The sequence below is a fragment of the Bacillus rossius genome, chromosome 14 (assembly GCF_032445375.1).
Source record: "Bacillus rossius redtenbacheri isolate Brsri chromosome 14, Brsri_v3, whole genome shotgun sequence".
Taxonomy (NCBI): domain Eukaryota; kingdom Metazoa; phylum Arthropoda; class Insecta; order Phasmatodea; family Bacillidae; genus Bacillus; species Bacillus rossius.
In genome coordinates, this window is record NC_086341.1 from 11,992,349 (window position 1) to 12,016,809 (window position 24,461).

Genomic DNA, 24,461 nt, shown 5'->3' on the forward strand with positions numbered 1-24,461 from the left:
AGTATTAAACTAAGGAAATAAACAGTCCCACCCCTCCCCTTTTAATCAGAACATCATTATTCTGGTGGTGATAAAATGTTTGCTGTCAAGAATTTAAATGAGAATGATTTGAACATTAACTTTAGTGCAATGTTGCAGGAACCTTAAAAGTTTTCATTGAGTTAATATTATATTTTGAAGCCATCTGAAATATTTTTTGTTTGGGAAGTTCTGACCCAATCTAGAAGCTATTCTAGTTGTAAATAAATGGCATTATTCCATTTCAGTATTGGTAATGGTTTTACATACCACCTATGTGGACGCACGTGTAGGTTTGAAAACAGTTAAATGCTTAGTTATTTCTAGAAATAACAGTTTATGTAGCACTTAAAAAAAGAAAGTGATTCCCCCCCCCCTCCCCCTGTTGAACCAAACACGAGCTTTTTTATTAAAGTGCAATTTCCATGTTGCATTGCCTGCAACTGCTAAGTCTTCTTGATCTTTCCTTCCACTCAGCGGCATTTCCGCAGTTTCCACGACGGCTAGATGGCATCTGCAAAATGTTAGTGGTACTGGTTTGTTTTCATTTACTGTATTTTACTTGGCAGCCTAATAAGTGCAGCTTACACGTATTGTAGTAAAAAAAAGATTACTATGGAGAAAATATCCCGACAAAGTGAATGCAGAAACAAACTGTAGATCTGTATCGTGACATTCGGGGGAGGTTTGGGTAATTTATAACCCAATTTTTTTCTCCCCTTGCTCCTGACAGCATCATATCAGGAGCAGGGGGATGTGAAGGTCCTCGGCCACTCGTGGTAGGAAAAGGAAATCTTGACTGGATTCGCAGGGCGTGTCACGCGGTCTCGACAAGCGCGAGTGCGATCCAGGCGAGGAACGAGGAGACCCTGGTCCACACGTCCGGGTAAGTGGGGCTGCCGCATGCGGGTGGCGCCCCGAAGCTGGTGATGCCTACTGTGGCGTAGAGGCCGTCCCCTCGCTTCACCATCAGTGGTCCCCCGCTGTCTCCCTGTGGCACAAGGGGGGGAAAAATTCACGACCAAGTACTACTAACTCGCTGTAGGAAAGGTTCTGATGGAGATTAAAAACTGACGAAAACTAGCTTCTACTGCGCAGCTTAGGTCCCCCCCCCCCCCCCCCCCCTACTTCTTTGCGACAGAGAGGGGAGTGACGGAAATTCTTTGTCAAAAAGAAGGGAGGGGGGAACATAAGGTGCGCTGTAGAAGCTAGTTTTTGTCAGTTTTTAATCTCCATCCAAAACCTTTCCTACAGCGAGCTAGTAGTAGTGTGCCATGTTAAATATTTGTGCAGACTTCTACCACTTCTAAAACTAAACGGTAGCTTTCTAGTTACTTGAGCTATAACCGAAGAGGGTAGTCGCACACTTCTCATGATAATATTGTAACCACCTGTTTGGGAGGTGTCTGAATTATATTGATTGCCAGGTTTTTAAATCATTTTGACAGGAATTTGAGTAGCAAAAACATTTTAATGCTTAAATAGTTGAGCTTTTACAATCTTAAAGGGAAAACTTTGTGCAACAAATTTTTTAATTGCCATGTTTAATCAGTAAAAAATAGCTTATTTTGAATCTTCACAGATATACCTATCAGTGCTTGTGTGCATACACAGAACATATGTTTAACATTAAAGTAAGTAGTAGTTCACTGTATGGCAGTGGTCAGATGAGTTCTGTGAGTAGAGGGTGGAATGTTTACTTAAGTATTTTAAGAAATCTTTTACATCAAAGTGGCCATGGTTATAAGATGAGGGTTCTCTAGTTTTTTGTGTTACACCATATTTATTTACCTGGATATAATGTTATAATTTTTTACAGAAATTAAATGTGGGTGTCACATAATTGCAAACTTGTAACTTGCTATTGAGCTTGGAAAATTGCAGGCTCAGTCACTTAAAGGTGTCACTATGGCTGTTGAATACCAGCATGTGTGCTCCACCCAGTTGCAGTGGGGTGGAACAAGAAATAGCTGAGGGTGTTTTGCGTGATGTGAGCGACACCGAGATAGTTACGGTAAATTGCCACATAGGCACTAAAAGGACATGTAAACTGAAGAGATGAACCTAGCGGGTGCCACATACACACAGAGATGGAGGGAAAGTGATGTGTAGAGGCTGTTCGAGTAACCACATTGGCCCTGGGTTTTGAAGCCAGAAGCCACCGTTGCCGAACTTTAAAGACTGATACATGCTTACAAGGTTGGTAGTGCGTCTGTAGGCGCATGTTGTGTGGATTGCCACAGGGGCAGCGATGCTGGAGAGTTCAGTGGGCTCGTTCATAAGTTTAGCAGCGGTGTCTTGCGCAGCGCTTTAATGACTGCCAAGCAGTTCTGAGTGGCAAGACCTGCTTCTATGGACAGGCTCAGAATGACATGGAGTCGATAGCGCTATTTGTTGCGGGCAGTGGTAGCAGCCTTATCGTAGCATAGTCCTTGGGGAAGTGCCGGAGCGAACTTTGCTGGATGAGGGTGCGGGAAGTTACAACCCTACCTCAAGATATACTGTAGCAACTTCTGGAGCAGTGGGCAATCTTGACCACTCCCAGACAACAGCTCAGTACACCCACACTCCAAATTGGAGACACTAGTGAATAAAGGCCCTAATAATGTGATGCCATAATGCCACCCCAAAGTGGCAAAAAAAAAACGCAATCTGGTTCCGACGTCGACCACTGCTATGCTGCCTTGGATGCTTGTAAAGTACGTACAATTGGCATCAGGACTGCCCAAGACATCAACAGTAGCAACCAGCTTGAAATGGGCGACGGGGGGTGTAGGACCTACAGTTCTGCCCTCTACACCATCTAAACCCCCTTTCCTGCACCCAAGAAAATATATGACGCACTGAGACAGCTCACTATGTTAGATGACCGGTTGCGGGTCTCTGTCACCCTGAACGAGGACTGATGGCTGCTGGTGTAGACAGCGGCAAGCCACATGTATTTAACTAATAATCCTTAAAAACGTCTTAATAAATTCTGATAACATGTAAGTAATGGATTAATGCTGGAATTTTAATGTTCTTTTGTTTCCGACTTAAAAAACAATGCGTTGCACATGTGCAATACAGTTGGTGAATTTTGGGCCAAGTGATTAGTTTATATGTGAAAACATTTTGAACTATTTTTTTTGTATCTTACCTTTAATCTGAAAATGGTTTTTTTTTTTTTACTATGTTACCTTGAACTTAAAAAGCAAATAAAAATTTAATCAAATTAAATGTTAGGTCTTCAAATTTTGGCTAGTGCCTATAATTGTGTTTAAGGTTTCGGAGATAATTATTGACAATAGAGGCCTATGGGTCTGTGTAAGATTTGAGCTAACCAATGAAATTATTGTTTGGGCATTGACTTAACTTTTTTCCCCTTGGGAGGTTGTTTTTTGATATTGCAATTAGTTTTATACCTTTTATAGTGGTGAAAGCAGTGAAGTATAGGGGTTCTTAAAAAGTCCTTAATTTTTCGTTGCAATAGAGGGTAAGACCTGTGGATAGTTTCCACGAGCAAGGGATGATCTTGGAGCAGGTTAACAAAAGATGGTGTCATCAAGCCCTGTGATAGTGCATATAACTCGTGCATCGCCCTAGCTGCCAAGAATGATGGAACCATGGGTTTCTGAGCACCCTTTTTGTCCCCTGAACAGTGTCAGTCAGTTTCCAACACTGCAGATCATTGTGGATGAGGCCTTGATGGGCTTGGGCAATGCCATTGTATTTACAACCCTCGACTTATGTTCTGACAACTGGCAAATGTCAATGCAGGTGACAAAGAACGTGTTCATTGAGCCCGATGGTAAATATCAGATCTTTACCCTGTCTTGTGCATTAAACTGAAGCTCCAAAACTGGGTGAAGCACGCCCTAGGGAGAGAGAATTAGCAAGCTGTCTCGCCACCAGGACCCCACTGTCATGGGCGTAGATCCCGGGGGGGCCAGGGGGCCCGGGCCCCCCCTGGAATTAATGGGCCCCTCCTTGGGGGGGGGGGGGCCACTTCGTGATTTTAAAGTTAATGGTGTTCACAACATATATATATATATATATTATATTATTATTTACGACGACGACAGACACTTTGACATGCTTTACATTCCTACCTTCGAGTTCCGTAGTTATTTTCCCTTGCCCCTTCTGCGAAAGCCATGGCATTGAGTTTTCCAGTGAGAACTTTGAAACCCTTAATTCCTAGAAACCGTTCATTCCAAAGGACGAAGCTAGGGTAAGGTTCCGTTAGCATTTCCTCCCCATTGTTACCCACACTACCTTGTGCCCTGAAACGACAGTATTATAGGTTTCAGGTAGTCTGTTTTTAAAGTGGTTTTGCTCTCATGTGCGCCAGTCTTCTGCTTTCTTGGCAAACATCAACATGGATAAGTTCGTGACTCTGAAGAAACGGAAAACAGAATCTGATTCTCACCTGGTAAGCTTGATTGTTTTATAAGTAGTGACTATTATTTAGGTAATATATTTTATTTAAGTGATTATGTAAAGTTATTTTTTCCAGTAAATAACCAACTTAATACTTTGACAGTAATTATAGCAGAATTGAGTTTTTTTACGAACTGAAACTTATATACCATTTTCTGGAATTTTTTTAGCTCATCTCCATTCTCTAAGGTTAGCTGCTCTGTACGTTAAATGCGAATGAATATACAGGGAATAATTTTTTTCCTCGTCAATATGGAATTTAAAATCGCTCCCCTTTTATTATCAAACGATAATTTTCACAATTCATGGCCGATAATCACTTCATAACATTTGTTATTTGATAACTGCAACTTTGCACGAGTAAACAGAAGTAAGAGTGAGAAAGAAGTATTTAAACGTTACATATCCGTATTTAAGTTAATAAGGAAGCAAACTCGTGATTTTAATAACTAATCAAGCGGCATATTTTAACTAAATAATTCACTGCCAAATACTGATTATACTAAATATAAGCTGATAAATGGATTTGGTTCAATTAGCTGTAGGATAAATTTCATACTTCTATCTCAGAGATTTTTCATTTGTGTCATTAAGTTTTTTTTCTTTTTTATCTGGTTGATGCCTTTACTAAATAAAATAGTCTTTAAGGGTTTTAATATGTTTCGATCGTTCATTTGATGTTGATCCGTTTATTAGATTTGGCGCTTTGGGTTTTTAGGGCGCATCAAAAACTGTGAACAATGAATTTCACGAACAGCATTTGAATCGCAGTAATTATGTGATGTGGCATAAAAAACCCGACAAAGTGCGAGTCGAACTCGCGCACGAAGGGTTCCGTACCATTATCTATAAAAACGGCAAAAAATATCATGTCTGTTGTATGGGAGCCCCACTTAAATATTTATTTTATTCTGTTTTAGTATTTCTTGTTATAGCGGCAAAAGAAACACATCATTTGTGAAATTTTATTCTGTTTTCACGTTTGTTGTATGGGAGCCCTCCTTAAATATTTGCTTTATTTTAATTTAATCATTTATTTTTAAAGTAAATATATAACTTAATATTCTGTGAATATTTCAAGTGTCTACCTGTTGCCGTTTTCAATATCGAGCAAAAACGAACAAAAAAATCACGTTGGTTGCATGGGAGCCCCCTTAAATATTTATTTTACTATGTTTTTAGTATTTGTTGTGTCGTTTGGATGAACTTAGTTTACATGAATTAGGTAAAGATTTTGCTTCAAGATCTGAAATTAGAATAAACACTTTTGGAAAATGGTAATGTATGGGTGGGGTGTTATCTATTTGCATTATATTCACGTATATTATTTTTATAGATTTTTTCATGGATATTTTATGTATTAAGGTTAGCAAATTATTCAAACATGTCATTAATTAATAATTACTAAAACATATGTTGCTCTGCTTTATTGTTAATATCACTTACGTAAAAATAAAGTGTATAACATACGAGCTTATCATCCAGAGAAGACTTGTTTCGGTTGACCTCTAGCGCAAAATTCTTAAACCACAGAATTCACGGGCCCCCCCTGGAAATCATACAGATTTGCGCCCATGAGGGTATGTTTGACAATCGGGGATGAAATACCTGCTCCCCTCCAGCAACCAGTACGAAAATGCAGACATGCCTGCCATCAGCGATGCTGAACACTGAGGAATCCCCCCACCCCCTCTACACAGGCAATTCTAGCCACTCCTGTTTTCTGAATGCTGGTCGTCCAACATGTCAACAGTAATACCTGGCAGACCTCAGTTCGTGCAGGTTGCAATATCTCCCCCTTCCCCACCATCGGTGCAGTCTAGACGAGATAATCGAGAGCATGGTGCCCATGGAAATTTGCTCGTAGTGCAACCATGTACACCCTTCCATGCAATAGGCCACCGTGATATTCTAACATGCTTTATGCAATAGTCCGCCTTGAGATTCGACCACGAACACGACTTAGCAGAACACCCAGGGACCAAGGGTGTCATGTGGCAGTGATTTTACTGGTTAGGTGTCGCACGCGACTTTCGCAGCCATGTATGTAGGTACCTGTCAGCTTCGCCAGAAGCAGAAAGCCCGTCGCACCGACGGGGTGGAACAACAACGTTTCAGGCAATTTCACAATTCCATCCACACCATCACCTTCGACGTCATATTGTTCTATCCCCGCACTTCGCTCGAAATATGATTGCTAGTGGTTGTCACCGAAAAGTTCACACTTTGGGAGGAGGCATTCGCCATCTCAAATGTACGTGCTAAAACCATTGCCATGCTCCTTGACACCGAGGTGTTCCCACGGTACAGATTTCCTCAGGTCCTGAGGGCCAATAATGGCGCGTAGTTCATAGAACAGCTTTGGAATGCAGACTGCAGATGCTAGGTGGAAAACCACAAAACCCCAACATACCAATCAAGGGCGAACACAATGGAGCGCTGCAACCAAGCCATCAATGTCCATTTGCAACTCCGTCTGGGTGAAAACGACACAATGTGGAACGTCCTCTCATGGCTACTCTATTGCCTCTGCCACCACCAGAATGTCGTCACTGGCTACTCCCCTGCCGAGTAATCCAGGACTAGGACCTCGATCTACCAGCGAAGTTTCGGGTCGCCGACACTGCCGAAGTATTGCAAAAGTGGTTCTTGACTACATTTGTTGATAGTATGTGTGAATTAGAATCTCCATCGTTAAACACCAATACTTCTGTAAAATCCAGCCATTTAAATCTATTTCCACAATACAAACACTGCACTTCAGCCAATGTTTAGTGTGCATAGCCAATATGATGCAGATGATGAACTGAATTAAATATAGTTTAGAAAACTAAAGAAACATGCTTTTAAAGATTATTAAACTAAAAAGTTAAAAATAATTTTAGAATTTAATTTATGACAATAGTATATAAGCAATACTAGTATAAATGAGAAAAAAGCTTGAAGTGCTTTGTGCCATATTTTTTGTATATTAAGCACCCCATGCTTTTTTCTCATTTATACTAGTATTGCTTATATGCTATTGTCATAAATTAAATTTTAAAATTATTTTTAACTTTTTAGTTTAATAATCTTTAAAAGCATGTTTCTTTAGTTTTTTAAACTATATTTATGTATAATTATCATAGGGAAATGAGTTACCGACACTACCTATTACCATCTGAGATAACTATTTGGAGTTGCAACGTCACAAAGAAATGGTAAAGTCTCTCCGAATCATTTACATTTAATGTATGGATATAATCTTAGAATTTACCGGGGGGGGGGGGGGGGACATTTTTTTTTCCGGCGTGGCCGGGAGTAGAACCCACGATCGCTGAATCCGAAAGCTGATGTCACAGAAGTCGCGCGCCTTAGACCGCTCGGCTAACGAACATAATTAAATTGGTGGGACGTTTTACAGTGATGAGTCACTCACTCTTAGTCGAAAGAGTTACAGATGGACAGACAGACAAACAAGCATACAGGTGAAGCTAATATAAAGCATGTAAAAAAATACTTCACCTAGTAACTATGTAATTATGAAGTTCTAACTCCTGCATTCAGTTCTCATGCTGTGCCCAACACGACAGCTGGTTAGCCTGCAGCAATATCAACAGTCACCGGCGTACCTACCAAAGGATCTCTAGAGATTTTAGTAGTGATGTATTGTTCAACAGATTAAATTATATTGAAATGAATTAAATTGTAAATAATATCCGAATGCGTAGCAAATAAATTTTACTTTAGAGTTTGGGTGTGCACACACTCGTTATCTCAATAAAAAAAGTTTTTCCCCTCAAATATGTAGTGGGTTATTTGAAAATATGATGGTTAATATTCGTGTCATATTATACATTATAAAAATAAGCACTTATGTTGTAAAATCATAACTTTTGATAGACCTATTGTCAGAAGACAAGACTCAGCATATATATCGAGTCTATGTTCTCCCCCAAAATTAAATTTCCCATAGAGCTGACGTACCGACCGAAGGCCATTAGCCCGGCCTCAGCCCGCAGTACTAGCTCCTGCTGGCGGAACGCACCCCTCGCCAAGTCTCCACCCAGATCAAACGAGCGGAGGAATTCTCCCTCTCCGCACGCCAACCTCTCAGCAGTTCTGATCAACTCACGGCCCGGAGCGGACGTGCGCGTACCGTGGGGAGACTTCAATTTTTGTCTCTCCGATTCTCCACGACTGGTAACTATAGTCATCACCAAATACCTTTTTCAACAAAACTCCCCACGCGACTCCGGGTCGGTTTTTTCTACGGTGCAGGAATTAACCCGGCCGTCGCTACTTTCCAAGTCGAGCTACAGAGTCTAAAGGACTGCTGGGGCCGATCGACCCACTCACGGTTAGACGACAGAGCTAGCCTGGTGCCCTCCCGGAAAACACCCCCAATTTTCACGTACAGCTCCTTAGACTCGCCGCGGGAATCGCACCCGAAATCCCGGCTGATGGCAGAGTCTTACCAGACATGTTGCTGAGCTGCCGAGGCCCGCGCACACCATGCTGCCTTGAATCTCCACGCCGAGCGCCTTCCACGCCGATGCGCAGAAAGAGTTGTTTAGGACCACGATGGGTGCAAACAGCAGCACATCAGAGCTCTTGGCTGTGGCCGTGCTGCCCCAGCCCGCCATCACTGCCACAGCGTCGTCATATGTCCTACCTGCGAACGTATTTCCTATATGTACTCGCGAGACATTTAAAACAGCACAGCACAAAAGTTTGGGATTAATTTCTGTAATTTTATGATGTTGGTTAATGGTACAATATTTCGGTAACTTTAGCATTGAAATTTCTTTGATTAATAAAACATATTATTTGACATCCTTCGATAAAAATTTTCTATGTAAAAACTGTTTTAGAACATACATGCCTTGGCTGATGCATATTATTCTCAAACATGATAAACAGAATGAGTATTTACTTACTCAAACATGCATACACCTGTTCGGAATATGTAAGACCTTAACATCTTCTAACCTAGTACAACGATTTAGTAGGTACCACTGAGACCAACTTACAGTTAATGCTCAACTTATGGTGCTGAGCGACTCTTATCAACTCACTTGTCAAGCGTTACTGCCGTTGGGACCTAAAAATATATATTTTGGATAATTTCATGTGTAGCAGAACTATCACGTACATATTTTACATGTATGGTGTGTGTGTAAAAAGGCAGTGTGAATAAAAAAACTTATTTTGCATCTCTCGCTGCAGTATTTAGAGCATTTCGATGTCAACAAATGTAGTAACCAGGGCCCTATGGAGCTAGAGCAAAGTGTATCACAGGTAGCAGGCAGCCTTTATCATTTTAGATTTTGACACCTACAATCATAATGAACCACACTGGGGCTGACGACATACAAAAACAGCAATTGGTTGGACGTAGAACTAATATAATCCCCCACTCCAATCCGGGGGAACTGAATCAAAAGTAAAAGGATCATCCCAGACATCGAATACACGACTCCAGGTGATGGTGCATAAAAATGCAGATTATGTGAATTGAGGCAACAGATGTGAATCAAAGGAATTAATGTGCATTGATATTCCTTTTTATGTATACATACACAGCGTTATTCCCGTGAATCAAATTGACATGGTACTGCCCTGGGTAGTACGCAAAGTCTGGGTCTCGTCCGCTGCTGTAGGAGCGCATCTTGTGATGTCATAGCCTTTAGCTGTCAGTGTTGTGTTTTTAAATATATTCTTTCAAGACTTTGATTAGCAAGATAGACAGTATCATTAATTCAAGTGTATTTGTGCGTTATTTTACAGCTATACCGAGAGTGACAGTAGGTATCTCGTATTTAAATTAGTTTTCATGTTGACACTACTTCTGCTCCCATGGAAGAAAGAAGCATCCCTGTGGTTCTGGCTCCAGCCTTGCTCCCATCAATTACTTGTTTAAACTGATCAGTAGTAAATGCCATAGTTATTTAAATTAAGTTTTAACTTTTTTTATATAATTACTGGATCTTCGCACGCAACCTGCTGTGTGCTTTTTGAGTGGAGGTCTGTACCTTCCCTTCTTAGTTTCTCCACCTCACCGAGGTAGAGTTTCTTTTTCAAGTAAATCATCAGCATGAATGCATGCCAGCCAAAGTGTTTCGGGCTGAGAGCAAGTGCCATAGTAATCATCCAAGAGTGTTCTACCGAAGAGTGAAAAGTGTTTGTGCAGTTGTATTTGTACAAAAGTTAACAGAATCACTACTAAGAGACATTAGCCATGTCTGGATTTCGCAGTAGACCAGCCTGCATCAATATCTGTTGCCTCAATGGTTAGAATGTAGGTGCTACATTCAAGCTGGACATGACTTCTACCTGATGTGTGAATACTATTTTCATATAATCATTATCCTTAAGAGAGTGTCTTTAGCCTAGTGAGGGGCAATTCCATAGGCCCGCAACACATGGGTATCTGAGTGCTCAGGTTAGGCTGCAAAGTATCGTTCTCCAGTATGGGTGATGTTCCTTTGGTATGCCACATGGGCCGAACAGTCCACGACTCACCTCTCTATAGGAGGTTGCTCTTGCTGAGAGAGATGGTGTTAGACCACAGCTTTTAACAGCAATGCTACCGCGAGACATCTGCCATGCCTCCACATTTCGCATGAGACCTCAATGGTTAGAATTTTTGGCTCATGATTTAGAGGTCCGAGGTTAGATTTCTGACCATGTCTGGGATTTTAAAAACTTCCGAGGTTCAGGACTAGGTTGTGTTTGGTCCTTTCACCTCTATACTGCAGAAGACAATGGTGAACATCAACAGAAACCTCTTACCTTGTCTGTTCTAATCATGCTACTGCCTCTCTATTCCAGTGGAAAAGGTTGGAAATGTGATCCAACTTCCTAACGTATCAGACTTATCAGATTCCATCTTGAAAAGCTCCAAATATGGCATACTAACCTGGATCCCGCGGCAGGCAGATCGGTCGCACTGCGCTGTTGTAGCGCACTGCCTCGCTCAGCCTGACGAGGGCGATGTCGTTGTTGCCTCCGTTGTACTCGGGGTGGCGTACGATATTCGAGACGAACCTCACCACCTGTCTTGGATCCGTCGGGTCGCTGATGTTGTGCACCCCTAGCGCCACCTGCAGCCTTGCGATCGCGGGCACCAAGCTGCTGGTCCTGGCGCAGAAACACACCACCATCAAATCACCCTTAAATCTGTTAAATGTGGACTCATGGGGCAAGATTCGCGGGCAAGTGTAACTATTATAAGTGCATCCATAAATTTCGTATTATTACATACCAGTGGTTTTATGCCATGTTATGTTATTTACCACCAGACTCAAACCCAATGGTGACTCTAGACTTTGCGGGGCTCTGAGCTATTTACTTGGCAGGACTCTGCGCAATTTACTTTGCACGGCCCTCATAATTTTGATAAAGGCCATACTGGGGCCTGAGGGTGTAGAAGAGTCTCCAGAAAAAAAAGGAGTTGCAGGTGCCCTTCCTTGGAATATTTGAAAAATTAACTCTTTAAAAATGTTTTTAAGTCACCCTAGAACTTGAACTTTGATGATGGTTTTGCTAATTTATTATTATATATGTTAATATTGCAGGGGCATCTGTAATAAAAGGGCTATCTTAGGGCCTGGGTGATCATCTTGCTTGTTCGACCCTGGACTGCTTAAACCACTTTAAAAGTCATGTCAATAAAAGAGAATATGTATTATAATTATTCTAATGTCAGTTATCTCATGTATATTAAAACTCGTCTACCGAGTTTATTCTGGGGTTGTTTCACTATTATAAAGTTTTATTTTGCACACCATTATGTTTGGTATGTAGGGTAGACTGGGTACGGTTGAAACATTTAAGCGTTTATCGTCCATTGCGTCGGGGTTAGTTAAGCGAGCGATGACGGAAATATACTAAATAAAAGACCATATATCTGTCTACTAACGAGCAATGTAATTTGAGATTACTGTATTGTTTTTTATGTGTAAAATCAAATTTTAAAAAAATGTTATTTAATCATTTTATTTTGTATGGATACAAAGAAGGAGTGAAATGAAATCTACAATTTAATTGATAAATTTACTCTTATTTGCACTCATTCATTCAAATACGTTTATTACTTTAACGAAGAGATAATTTTAACTATAACTTTTATACATATTTGCTATTTAACTTCTTCCAATATGTGTCATTCTGTTTAAGGATAGGACGATGATAGGAAAAGTAGGAAACGAATGGGAGTGTTTCAAGTTTAATTTGCCTCGAAAAAAGTCAGATCGATGGTTGTTCCAATCGAGTGTAAGAGAGGTAGATGCGGCGCAAGCGTACAATGAGCGTAACGGGACAATGAGTCATCCTTTTTCGTGCGTGCAGCCGGCATTCATCGATTTATTAGACGTCACGTCAAAAAAGGGCGTCACTCACAGGGCAACGCAATGGGCGGCGGTGAGCACCCACAGCCTGCTGAGGAGCGAGCCCCCGCAGTGCAGAGAACCGTCCAACAGCAGGACGGCCATCCACGGGAACTGGTGCGGTCTGCTCTCGGCCCCGCCCAGGATCTTCTCCGATTCCGCGGGCCTTGCCGACCGCAGCGGCGACTGCCCGTCCTGGGGGAGCAGTTGCGCCACCCAGCCGTCACCTCATGGCCCCTTCCCGTAACCTTTGAATATATATACTGTATAGAAGTCGCTAGCCCAGGTTAAAATTTCTAATACGGTTTTGAGGTAGTTGGTTAATTCACCGCCGCAATCGCCACCATCTCTAGGGCATCGACTTGTGGTGGTCCCTAACGGACAAGTGTCGAACTCTTCAAACACCCCTTCCCCCTCCCGTTGAACGACGTTGAGCTGCAGTGAATGATAGATGAGGGGTGCGGGGAATGACAGCGGGCGACAGCGCTGCGCTCTAACGTGTAAATAACAACTAAGACGATACAGGGCGTTACGGCAGCGCACTGCAGCGGTGAAGTTCCCAAGCTGCTCATCATACGCTTCTGAAAAACGTAGAGTAAATCCTATCCACTCGCGACTTCTATACAGTATATATATTCAAAGCCGTAACTGAGGGCATGCGATCAGCTAGAGACCCGTGAATTTCGCGGGTTCAATGGCCTCCAGGATAGACTCCAATATCCTCTACACACTCGGGCAAATGCCAACTGTTCATCGGCTGCCGACTTGTGAGTCGTCTCGACTGGGCCGCCTGTGATTCGACATTCCTACGAGTGAGGGTCTCTAATTGGCCCTCAGTCCTCCAAGATTAACAGAGAACCGATGACAGAAGAAGCACTAAGGTATAATTATTTGTGAATTTCAGCATAACACGAAATGAATACGCGAAATTCATGGGTCTCTAGCGATCACATACTTGACAATCAGGGCCGGATTTAGTCTGGAGGCCTCGGGGCAACAGAGGAGCGGAGGCCCCCTGGCCCCAAATTATTTTCCAAATAAAATGAACAATTTTTTTCAGTCGAGTTTTCCAATAAATAAAATATTGTGAAATCAAGTAGATTCTTTTAGTATTTAAAAAACATACATAAATATAATCGGAGACAAGAATTATATGAAATTGAATTTTAGTGTTAATGAATATTTCTGTTAATATTTAACAATAATATAATCATGTATGTACAAAGTACTGTAGGTAAAGGTAAAACAGCGAAAAAAGAATATCAAAGGATTTGTGGGGGCCCTCCGTTTGTGGAGGCCCCGGGGCTTTCGCCCTGGTTGCCCTCCCCTAAATCCGGCCCTGTTGACAAGTATTCGTTACCCTCGCATTGACAATTCCACTGCAAATTACCAGCACATTAAATAAATCGTGAAATAAGAAAGAATTATAATTGCAGGTTGAAAAAAAAATATTCGATTACGATCATAATTAGTTATTAAATCATTTATAATATACGGGATCTTCTGATGTACTGAACTAAAACAGCAAGCATCATGTACCAACGGGATCAAGCCTTCAGTATCCAGGGATAAACTTCACTATAAGAAATGGAAGAATCTTTTTAATTTTAATTCTCCGTAGTTGGCTACAGTTGTGCTAAACAAAAAATATACACGATCGCGGGTAAACAATTAATGGCGGCGGCAGTGTGAGAACACTGGAATTGTAATGAAAAATTTGAACTGTTATTTTTCACGAACTAGTAAGAATTAAGAGACCATCCTTTCAGGGTAAATTTAGGGACCTGTGTAGTGTGCGAGAAAATGTTTTCCGATTTTTTTCTTTCCGTTCTAAAAACACGCGATATCCGAGTATTACCAACACTTTACCTACTTAAATGCCCTTTTTAACCTCTCAAAGAATTTAAAATTATATATATGAAAAAAAAACCTCCCATTTTCAGGAATCGAACCTGGGACCTGTGACCTGTACCAGTCATGTACCCTGACAGTCTTTAAGTTCAAAATTTCCATCCATGTAAAAGTAATATTTCAGGATTTTCCCAGTTTTTTTATTATTATATTGCTTTGTAATTAGGTCTAAGAGCATGGGTGGGAAGCATTTAATCTCTGCTATTTTTAATTTTTCTATACATTCAGTTTGTAATATTCATTAAATATTTTTGCACTGTAGGGCAAGTGTAATGTATTTTTGTTTAAGGTTTGCCATAGTCTGATTATATTAAGAGATGCGAAACTACAACCAATTAGGTATAATAATTTTTTTTCCCATGCAGGTAGTTACAGATCGAATGAGGAGTTTAAGGGGCTGAATTTCTCTCTTCCCATTTTATACGCAACACGCACCGCATGAAATATCATTATCGTGAACAAGATAAACTCTCCTTGACCATTCCCGACAACTTAATTATAGATTCTGGATATCTATCAACACTGATGCAGGAGACTACAATTATTGTCTTAATAGTTTTGTATTCTTTCTAACGGAAACATTTAGCTTGCGTATTATTGTCTTGTTCTTCAAGGGCGCTGGAACCGGGGGGGGGGGGGGGGACAGGGGGGGCGTGTCCCCCTGAACTTTTTGGGTGGACGGGACTGTCCCCCCCCCCCCCCAACTTTCTAGAGCGTGATATTTTTATTTTATAATATTATTCTGCCCAACTTTATTTGTAATTTCTTCACTCTCAAATTTTATCTTAAGAAAACAATAATAATTTTAACATCGATGTATCCAATGGTTATATACAAAAAAAACTGCTTAAAATGCGCTATTTTGCACTTTTAAAATCAAAATTTTCCGGTGGAGGACCCCTGGACCCCCCGTCTTAGTTAGAGGGAAATGGGTTTACATGACATCAAAATCATTATTTGTCCCCCCCCCCCCTCCCCCCAACTTTATGAATACAGCTACGCCAATGTTGTTCTTACCTGAGAAAACTCGGAAAAGTGTAAAGAGTTCGACAATTGAGGATTTCTGAATCTCCCTTTCGCCGTCCGAGTTGGTGTCAACTTTCCAGGAGCACCAGGGACGTCTGTCGTTCCGCTCGGTCTCCCCGCCAGTGAGCTGTTCATGTCCTCGAGGAACCGGTTGTTGAGGACTTTCCGGTCGCTTGCGACGTCCACCTCCTCCACGCCGGCGGCGTTAGGTATGCCACAAGCGTCTTCCTCTGGAACCAGCGTACTATGGCTCAGAATACTCGCTTAACGAAGCGATCCCCGGCAGTCGTTGGCTGACTAGAGGTGTAAAAGTAACGAAAAAAAAAAAAAAAAAGCGTACCCGTATGTATTCGTTACTATAACAATTAGTACTCGTCTGGGGCCTAGCCAAGGGGGGGGGGGGGGTTAGGGGTTCAACCCCCCCCCCCCCCCCCCTTAGCACCAAATCTTTAATTAATTTCTTAATCATCACTCAAACAAATTTCATATTAAAATTACTAAAATTTTTACCATTACAATATTTAAATTTAAGTACCGAAAACTGCTAAAATAGCACTATTTTACACCTTAAAATCCAAATTTTCCCGGGGGAGGACCCCCCCGGATCCCCCCGCTTCCATACGGGGGTGGGGGTGGGGGGCATGCTTCCTAACACCCCCCCATACACAAATCCTGGCTACGCCACTGGTACTCGTTACTATCGTATCGTTACGTTACTCGTTACTTCTGATGCCGCATAACATGCAATGTTATGTTGCAGCAACAAATCGAGTCGTATTGCATACGCGTACAGTATGACGTCGCGTAAATAATAATAAATAGAATATAAAAAATTAACAATATTTGATAATTAACAGTTTTTGCTAACCAAGAAACAATTAAATCTTTTTAGAACGGCTTTTTAATATTATCTCTTTTAAGATAAGAACAAAAACAAACGTGAAAATACGCGATAATAAAAAACAAAAACATACATTTTTCTAATTATTAAAAAAATACTTTCTTACGTTGTTTCTGTTCCAATCTCAAACTTTGTCTACACACACAATACCTTTAATAAACAGTAAAGAACTTGGACGACGTATTGCCAAATTATACTTTACTTAATAAACAAACATCGTTCTTTGTAACGTAAATTCATCGAATATGCGCGCGCATGCGTAAAAAATACGAAAAATGCGAGTAACGAAATGCAGCCGTGTGTAACGTTTCGTTACTCGGTACTAGATGGCGCACCCGTTACTCAGTACCGAATACATATGGTTTGCTACAGCTCTATTGCTGACTGGCTGACAGGGATCTCATCATCGCCATGATGGCGGGCCTAAGGGCCGGATGGCTATAGGCTTGGCATAGAACCCCGAGGCCCGCGAAGGAGCACCAGGCCGTGGAATGCGGTCCCTCAACCTCCAGTTCTGATTTCAGAATAATTTAGGTTTGACGGGACATTGGAAAAAAAATAGGGATTTAATAGCTGCGAAGATGTATTGTGATGATTGGGTGGCCCAGTTTTAAGTCGCTAGAGCTTCCGCTAACTGACCAATCACTGGACTTCACTAACAATCAGTGCATGCGGCTACAACACACTCAAAATTACGTAAACTGATAAGTCAGCAAATGTCTTTATAATAAATTATTACATTTAAAAAAAATAAAAAGAACGTGTTTTTATCAGTTACATACTAAAAAGTCGATAACTTATAGATTTAAAATACACGCTTTTTTCAGTAACAGACCAAAACGTAAGGGATTTACTAGCAGCCACTGAAGAGTTCCACTATCCACCTCCTTGGCCCCATCATCAGATCAGTTCGATGGTACCAAATTATTGATTTGTGATCCGGATTACACACACTTGCAAAGTTTCAAATCGATACGACAATTAGAAGGCTTAACTTCGTGAGAAACCTGCTTTGGTTGTTAAACGACTTGTAGTTTTTAATGTGGTGATGCGTGGTTTAAAAAACTACTCATAATTTTTTAAATGAGCCTGATAACGAAATACATTACAAATTTCACAGAAACCTTTAAAAATATAATTTTTATAATATTTTGTAGCTAGTGTAGTAAATGTTTATTATGCCATTGTGAAATTACAGTCATAATACCATGAAGGCATATTAACATTAGAAACAAACACACAACCCAAATCAGGAACATAAAAAAAATTAAATTCCCCCCCCCCGCCCCCCTCAAATAGCTTAAAACCCAACATTAACAATTTTTCAGACACATTTATGTAATGCTGCAGAAAAATTTAAAAGTTTTTATTAAATAAATGTTCAGTATCTGAGGTGTATCTGATACATTAGGTGGTGTATTAATGGAATGGTTTCCTACCTATGGACATGTGTAGTTGATGTATCATCACATTGTCCCTCGCTTTTGGTGAGACATAAAAGAGTAAATATAAACTAAATAAATAATGTTAATATGAATACATAGTCAAGCAAACTCTTCAAAGAAACCAGACCGATGCGTGAGTGGATCATATTGTGAATGATTTAAGTACCTTGCAGAAAGGCCTGCTGACAGCTTATTTGAGTCAGTCTTATGTTCCAAATGCTTCCGCGGGTATTTTGGATTGTCACGACCACTTGTAGTGTGCTGCGCCCTTGTATCGCAAGCACTGCTGCAAACACCAAAATTACAATCTATAAAAAAAAATCGGAGTGAGCATATAAATAAGTATGCACGTGGATGTGCAGTTCAAGCTAGCAAAACACAACTGGTATACTTTGCGAATCCCGTAAAAGTACTTGCTATCAGGAGAGGTCTCAGGGAGGATTTTCGGGTGGGGCTATCGTACAAAGAAGAACTCAGTTGCAAAAGTTTTCATTTTTCAATTTTCTCAGGCTCATTCTGTATATTTATACTCCCAGAGGAAGCCTGTTATTTTCATGGCCCACATTTAGATTGTTTGGTTTACTGAGGCAATTAGTGTGAAAGGAAATATGAATATACACTATAATAAATATATATATATAAACTAAATTAGAAGGGGGAGGGGGACTATCGCCCCTACTGCCTTGCCCTTGGAGCTGTACTTGCTTGCTTGATATTTCAAAATTTTACATCTAATACAAAAAACTGGAAAATATTCCCGTTTTTTTTCCAGGGAAAGAGGAATAGCTAGCTGGTAGCAGGGTTATACGTGATAATTTTTAATAAATTACAAGTTAAATTAAAAAAAAAACATATTGTGAAATTTAAAAAACACAACCTTCCTACACTGTGGTGCAATGAAAATTGGCACTTAAAACCTAATTGTTACAGATCATGCCAGCAACAGAGGCGAATATGTACTTTTTGACAGTATGTGGGTCGATCTTTTAGTCATACTCCCTGGTACAAAAAGATGCAGTACCCCAGTACACACACTATTAATTTTTAAAATTTATTTATAATTATCTTTGTTAATATCAGTCTTACAGTTTATACTTACTACGTAGATAGTGTTAGTAAAGTTTGTATTGTTCAGTCATTTTGTTATTACATTTTTTCACTGAATAATGTTAACCTCTTGGGAATGACTAACACATTTATTCTATTGAAACCAGTCAGCCTTCGAAAATTTGTCACACAACCAAAGAGTGGTATAAACAAGCCTAAAATAATATTCTCTATTTTTCTGTTAGTCAAATTTATCAAAAGATTATGATTTGAGGAATGTAGTTTATAAAACCTGCTTCACTTGAAGATTATCCTGACAAGCAGTACTTACTGGAAAATCCCTGTAGCAGGCCACAAAATGGGGTATTAAAACCTGTAAACCGTTGATCCAAGTTGAGTATAGTCACAATGTCTTGATAACAGCCATCATCGATTGACGGAGCGAAAACTGCTTCCAAGAAGTCCACCCTACCAAACACAAGTGTTTAAGTAAATCACCAACATACTAATGACAAGGCCCCAAAAGAAAAAAAAAAGACCATCTTCATATATACATTACAGAACATTGTTATGCTGTGCCCACTTACAGAGCTGAAAACCATAAAATTTCTTTCCATAAATTATTTTTTTATTTTTTTATTATTCTTTTTGTTTGTTGAGCAGAAAATCTGCTTACACACAAACTCAATTGTAAAATTTTATAATATTCTTACATCTATTCGTTTACTCAATTCACATGATAAGTGCCTCAAATTAGTGCTGAGGTGGCAACATTCAGTGTTGTAACGAAATGTCTGGATATTACATTAAATTAATCCTTAATAGAATGGCAATGATGGGGAACAAGAAAGGAGTACCGATATAACTCTACGACAGGTAAACCTGCAGCATAAGAACGACGTACAGCCTGTATCGGCTTGGAAAGATGATCAAAGATGAACCTGCTCCCTCATAAACACAATTGGTACCTCGACCACGAACTTGGAGATTCATGGATAAAAGACAAGTAAGTCTCAGTGGCCATAATAGCTGAAGCATCACTCACGTGGCAAGGGTCGCGTGCTTGATAAAAAAAAACACCATATCTCAATTTTTTTTTAGCAAGAAGTCATTTGGGACGTGGCTTGGAATCCACTGTAATCTTAGACGAACTTTCTTCTCAAGACTCTGCGTGAAACTGAGCTGTTTAAGACCCAAAATTTCTACATTGGGGAGTAAAAGTTGATCCCGAAACATACGGTACCTCCTGTACACGTGCTTACCTTACTCCACAAGAGGTGTTAGCTACGGCCAGCGAGAAGACACAGTTCATGGCGCGTTGGTCAGCCGACGGGTAGCGAGGGTTTCGGAAGTAGGCCACTCGACCGTTTGCGATTCGACCGCAGTCCTCGTACTCTGGAAAAAAAAAAATAGTGCGTGGAGTCCCTCCGCGCGGAAGAAGTGAAACTTCACTGTGTACTTCGCTGCATAGCAAGAATACCACGCGCATGTGCTTGGGATCTACCTTTGTGTATCTTTCTTTCTCTCTCCCTCTTGCATTGGAATATTGGACGCTACTCGTTGCTAACGCTCGCGCTGGCCTGTAACAGGTATACTACGCGCATGCGTTCGAGTGCCACGCATTCACTCTCGCTCTGTCTCTTTCTATTCCCTCTCCCCAGGAGCGTTGAATGTTTAACGCAACAGTGCTTTCTCCATGGTAGCGTTAAACGTTTAACGCAACCTTGTTGGAAGTCGCATTAGAAGTTTCACTTAAAAAAAAAAGCTGTAAGTTGATTCTCAGTCGCGTGGTCGTTCGTTGAAACTGTTTCTTGTTGATGAGAACCGAATTAAGTTTGTTGAATTATTCTTGCAATGGGGAAAGTTGATAAATAACATTATTTTGGACATACGCCATTGTTGGATCTCAGCTCCCGAAATTAACGAACTGTTTTGTCTAAGGAAACCTACTGTATTCGTTTTTTGCTGTCGTCGTTTTGTTGCCAGAATATCTGTATAATTTCATCGTTGGTTACTTTCTGTTTGTCACTGTGTTGTCCAAGGTTGTTGTTTGCCTGTGTTCACTGTTCTTTTTCGCAACTGTCTCGTTGTTGTCAGCCCACTTTGTTCGTCTGTGCTGTGATATTGTTCTAATTACTTCCACTGAATTCTGGGTGCTGTCTATAAGTTACTCATTTAACATTTGACATCGGCTGATTTTGGCTTGTTTTCGGTGTGTTTGTGTTTTTTTGACATGACAACGTCTAATAAATCGATGAACGCCGGCTGCACGCACGAAAAAGTGTCCCGTTACGCACATTGTCCCGTTTCGCTGTGTCCCGTCACGCTCATTTTATATTGCTCTTTGCTAACCTGAACCTCCTAGCATTGCGACCGAGTCCGTGGCGTAATTCTGTTTTCATGCATTTCAATGTAACATTTTCATTGCTCTTTGCTAACCCGTTCCTCCTAGCATTGCTGCAGAGTCCGTGGCGCAAATATATTATTTTTGACTGCATCTTGGTGTTGAGTAAGCCATTTTCCTTCACATCATCCTTGAAACACTCCCATTCGTGTCCTACTTTTCCTATCATCGTCCTATTCTTAACAGAATAACACAGATTGGAAGAAGTTAAATAGCAAACATGTATAAAAGTTATAGTTAAAATAATCTCTTCGTTAAAGTAATAAACATATTTGAATTAATGAGTGCAAATAAAGTAAATTTATCAATTAAATTGTAGATTTCATTTCACTCCTTCTTTGTTTCCATACAAAATAGTGATAATTAAATAAAAATGATTCAATTTTATTCATAAAAGTATGCAATCATTTCATCAATGTTTTGTTATGACGTTGTCACGTTAAACTATCGTCCGTAAACCGACTTTACAGACAACCAATTTTTTTTAACCATTCTTCAGGTTTTCGCAGTGACACACAGTGTAAACCAGCAATGTAGTATGTTCAAAATAATGTTTTAAATCAGAATCGAATTGTCAGGGGAGAGAGTCGTATAGTATTTATGAGTGTTCAAATCGGCTAGGCTTGAAATGTAACATATTGAATGTAAGAATATATATCAAATGATACCTGACTTTGGCGAGCAAAAACAAAATTTATGAATGTCTATAGCGATATCGATAAATATAGAGCTGAGTGCATGATCAGAACGGTTTGCGATGAAACATAAATTGCACCTGTTAACGATGGTTACCATAGCTTAGGAAATGTTAATGGATGAAAATTTTAATTTCCCGAACTCATCAACTATGTTTTGAGGACCTGGATAAATACAAAACAAATATGTCCGGTATGAACCACATTTATTTTCTTACTGATTGCATAAGCTGACAGTCTTACATTCACGCGTATCAATGGTGAATTAAGTTACGAAATACGAAACCGAGTGAGGCGCTGCTATGGAAAAAACACATTCGAGGGAATCCAGGCTGGAATACCGCTCCACCCATCCTGGTGTCAGTTTCCATGTTTTCCATAAACCAATAAAAAAGCGCAAATCGTTTAGTAGCCTACTCGCCAGAGATGTGTAACATCTAACTTAGGTAAGGAGCACATTCATGTGTTCCCATGGTGCAAACACACTTATAATATGAAACTTGGACACTAAATTTAACATAGAATACTTTCAAATAATGCTGAGCATTATAAATTTAAGAAAACTGCGTTTTCAACTAAATTTCTTGACGCGAATCGCTCTTTAGTTTCTTCACCCACCACTAGAATTCACTGCCGGAGCAGCTACATTGACTGTTGAATCAGTTGGTTAGCAGATAAAAAATTTAAACTATATAATTAAATGGCTCCGATAAAAACGAAAAAAGACTTAAAAAAAATACTTAACCCTAGCCTTTTAACATTATTTTATACAATGAATTGTATTAAAAATCTGTCCATCTTGTTAAAATTCATTAAACAGTTAAAACTATAAAATTTACCTTTGGCTTCGTGTACTTTGGTTAGTGCCATCTGTCACAGATGGCAGCACCATGGTTTCACATTTCCGTTCCATTCACTAAATAACTTCTACTCAGAGATTAGTGAATTATATAGATGGAGTGTAAAGGTGGGTTTACGATTGAAAATTAAGAATTAAGACTTAAGACTTAGTCGTGTACTTACCATTTGACTCTATGTAAACTAGTGGAATGGTTTATGATTGTCGTGTGTGAATTTTGACGGGTCATGTGCGAACCATATGATGACTTAAAACTTAACAGAAATGGTTATATTTTATATTTTTCGTTAAGACTTAAAGGGAAGCGACCAATCACAACAAACCGGAACCTTTCAACCGGAAGTTTATGTCTTATTATTGGACCGAGCGAGGCAGTATTTTGGGTTAGAATTCGTATATTTGTCATTTGTAATCGTCAACAATTTTGAAAAATAGATATCCCATTTGTCAATAACCTATTTCAAACCTGCTTCTCCGTTTCGAACAATGGCCGACCATGTGTTTTGTGCTGTGATTGGTTACAATTAACGACTTCTATGTCAATCATAAACTGGAAAATGTAGTTTTGACTTAATCGTGTGCTCGATGTTAAATTATAATTCTTAAGGAAATCAATCGTAAACCCAGCTTAAGGTCCGATTCTTGTCAAAGGGGTTGGAGTCAAAAGGTGTACTACACATACCAATATGGCGGCAGTTTGTTTACAATAATGTATCTGTCGTACCTGTATTGGAGGTTAAATTGGAGAAAAATGTCAACTCATATCATTATATTTGTGTCATGAATATTCGTTTTGGACCTTTAAAATATGTAAACATGTTAACCAGTAATATTAGGATATAATTTTTTTTCGACCAGCTTAACTATAGTCGTTAATAAAAGCCGGCTAGAACAGCTGATACGAATATTAAATAACGTCCGCCATATTTGTATGTGAAAATCAGATTAAAAAAATAGTTTGGAGGAAAAAAGACTTCACGTCTGACAGCTAATGCTTCGTATTTTCTTATCTCTGCTTTTACCTAATGCTGTATATCTAGAAAAAGCTAAGATGTTTACACATCAAAAAACCTACTGAGTTATTCTCTCTCCTTTCCCCCTTGGTCAAAACTGTGTACTTACTGATGCAGCACACGCCAGTGTAGAAGGCGAGGGTGCAGTATCCGAGCGCAGTTCCGCCGCTCGCCACGCACTGCGCTTGCGTCGTGCAGACGGCTCCCGGCCTGCAGGCTTGGCCCCCCCACGGGAGCTGCCATTGCCAGAACTCTGCCGAAAGCAACGGTGTTACGCTCATGCCTGAACTGCAGTTCAGAGCGAATAGCGCACACTGTTTTCATATTGATACCATGGCCCCCACGTTCCAT

At 40.1% G+C, this 24,461-nt stretch overlaps 1 protein-coding gene across 1 annotated transcript; it reads right to left on the reverse strand.

The window, feature by feature from the left end:
- Positions 1-814: 814 nt before the first annotated feature.
- LOC134539004 (transmembrane protease serine 9-like) lies at positions 815-24,461 on the reverse strand. Its single transcript, XM_063380667.1, has 10 exons — positions 24,455-24,461; positions 24,220-24,363; positions 20,402-20,534; positions 19,471-19,607; positions 18,259-18,378; positions 15,738-15,976; positions 12,823-13,004; positions 11,342-11,562; positions 8,898-9,067; positions 815-1,009 (listed from the first exon to the last, which is right to left on the reverse strand). Exons 1-10 carry the CDS (start codon positions 24,459-24,461, stop codon positions 836-838), a joined length of 1,527 nt encoding a protein of 508 aa, XP_063236737.1. The 3' UTR covers positions 815-835.

Bases quoted from the DNA above. Each gene is read 5' to 3' on its own strand.
- LOC134539004 (XM_063380667.1), bottom strand. The intron at 19,608-20,401 runs GTAAGCACGTGT...TGTGTTTGGTAG, and splicing joins AACACCTCTTGTGGAGTAAG to GGTGGACTTCTTGGAAGCAG. The intron at 18,379-19,470 runs GTAAGTACTGCT...TGGTGTTTGCAG, and splicing joins CCTGCTACAGGGATTTTCCA to CAGTGCTTGCGATACAAGGG.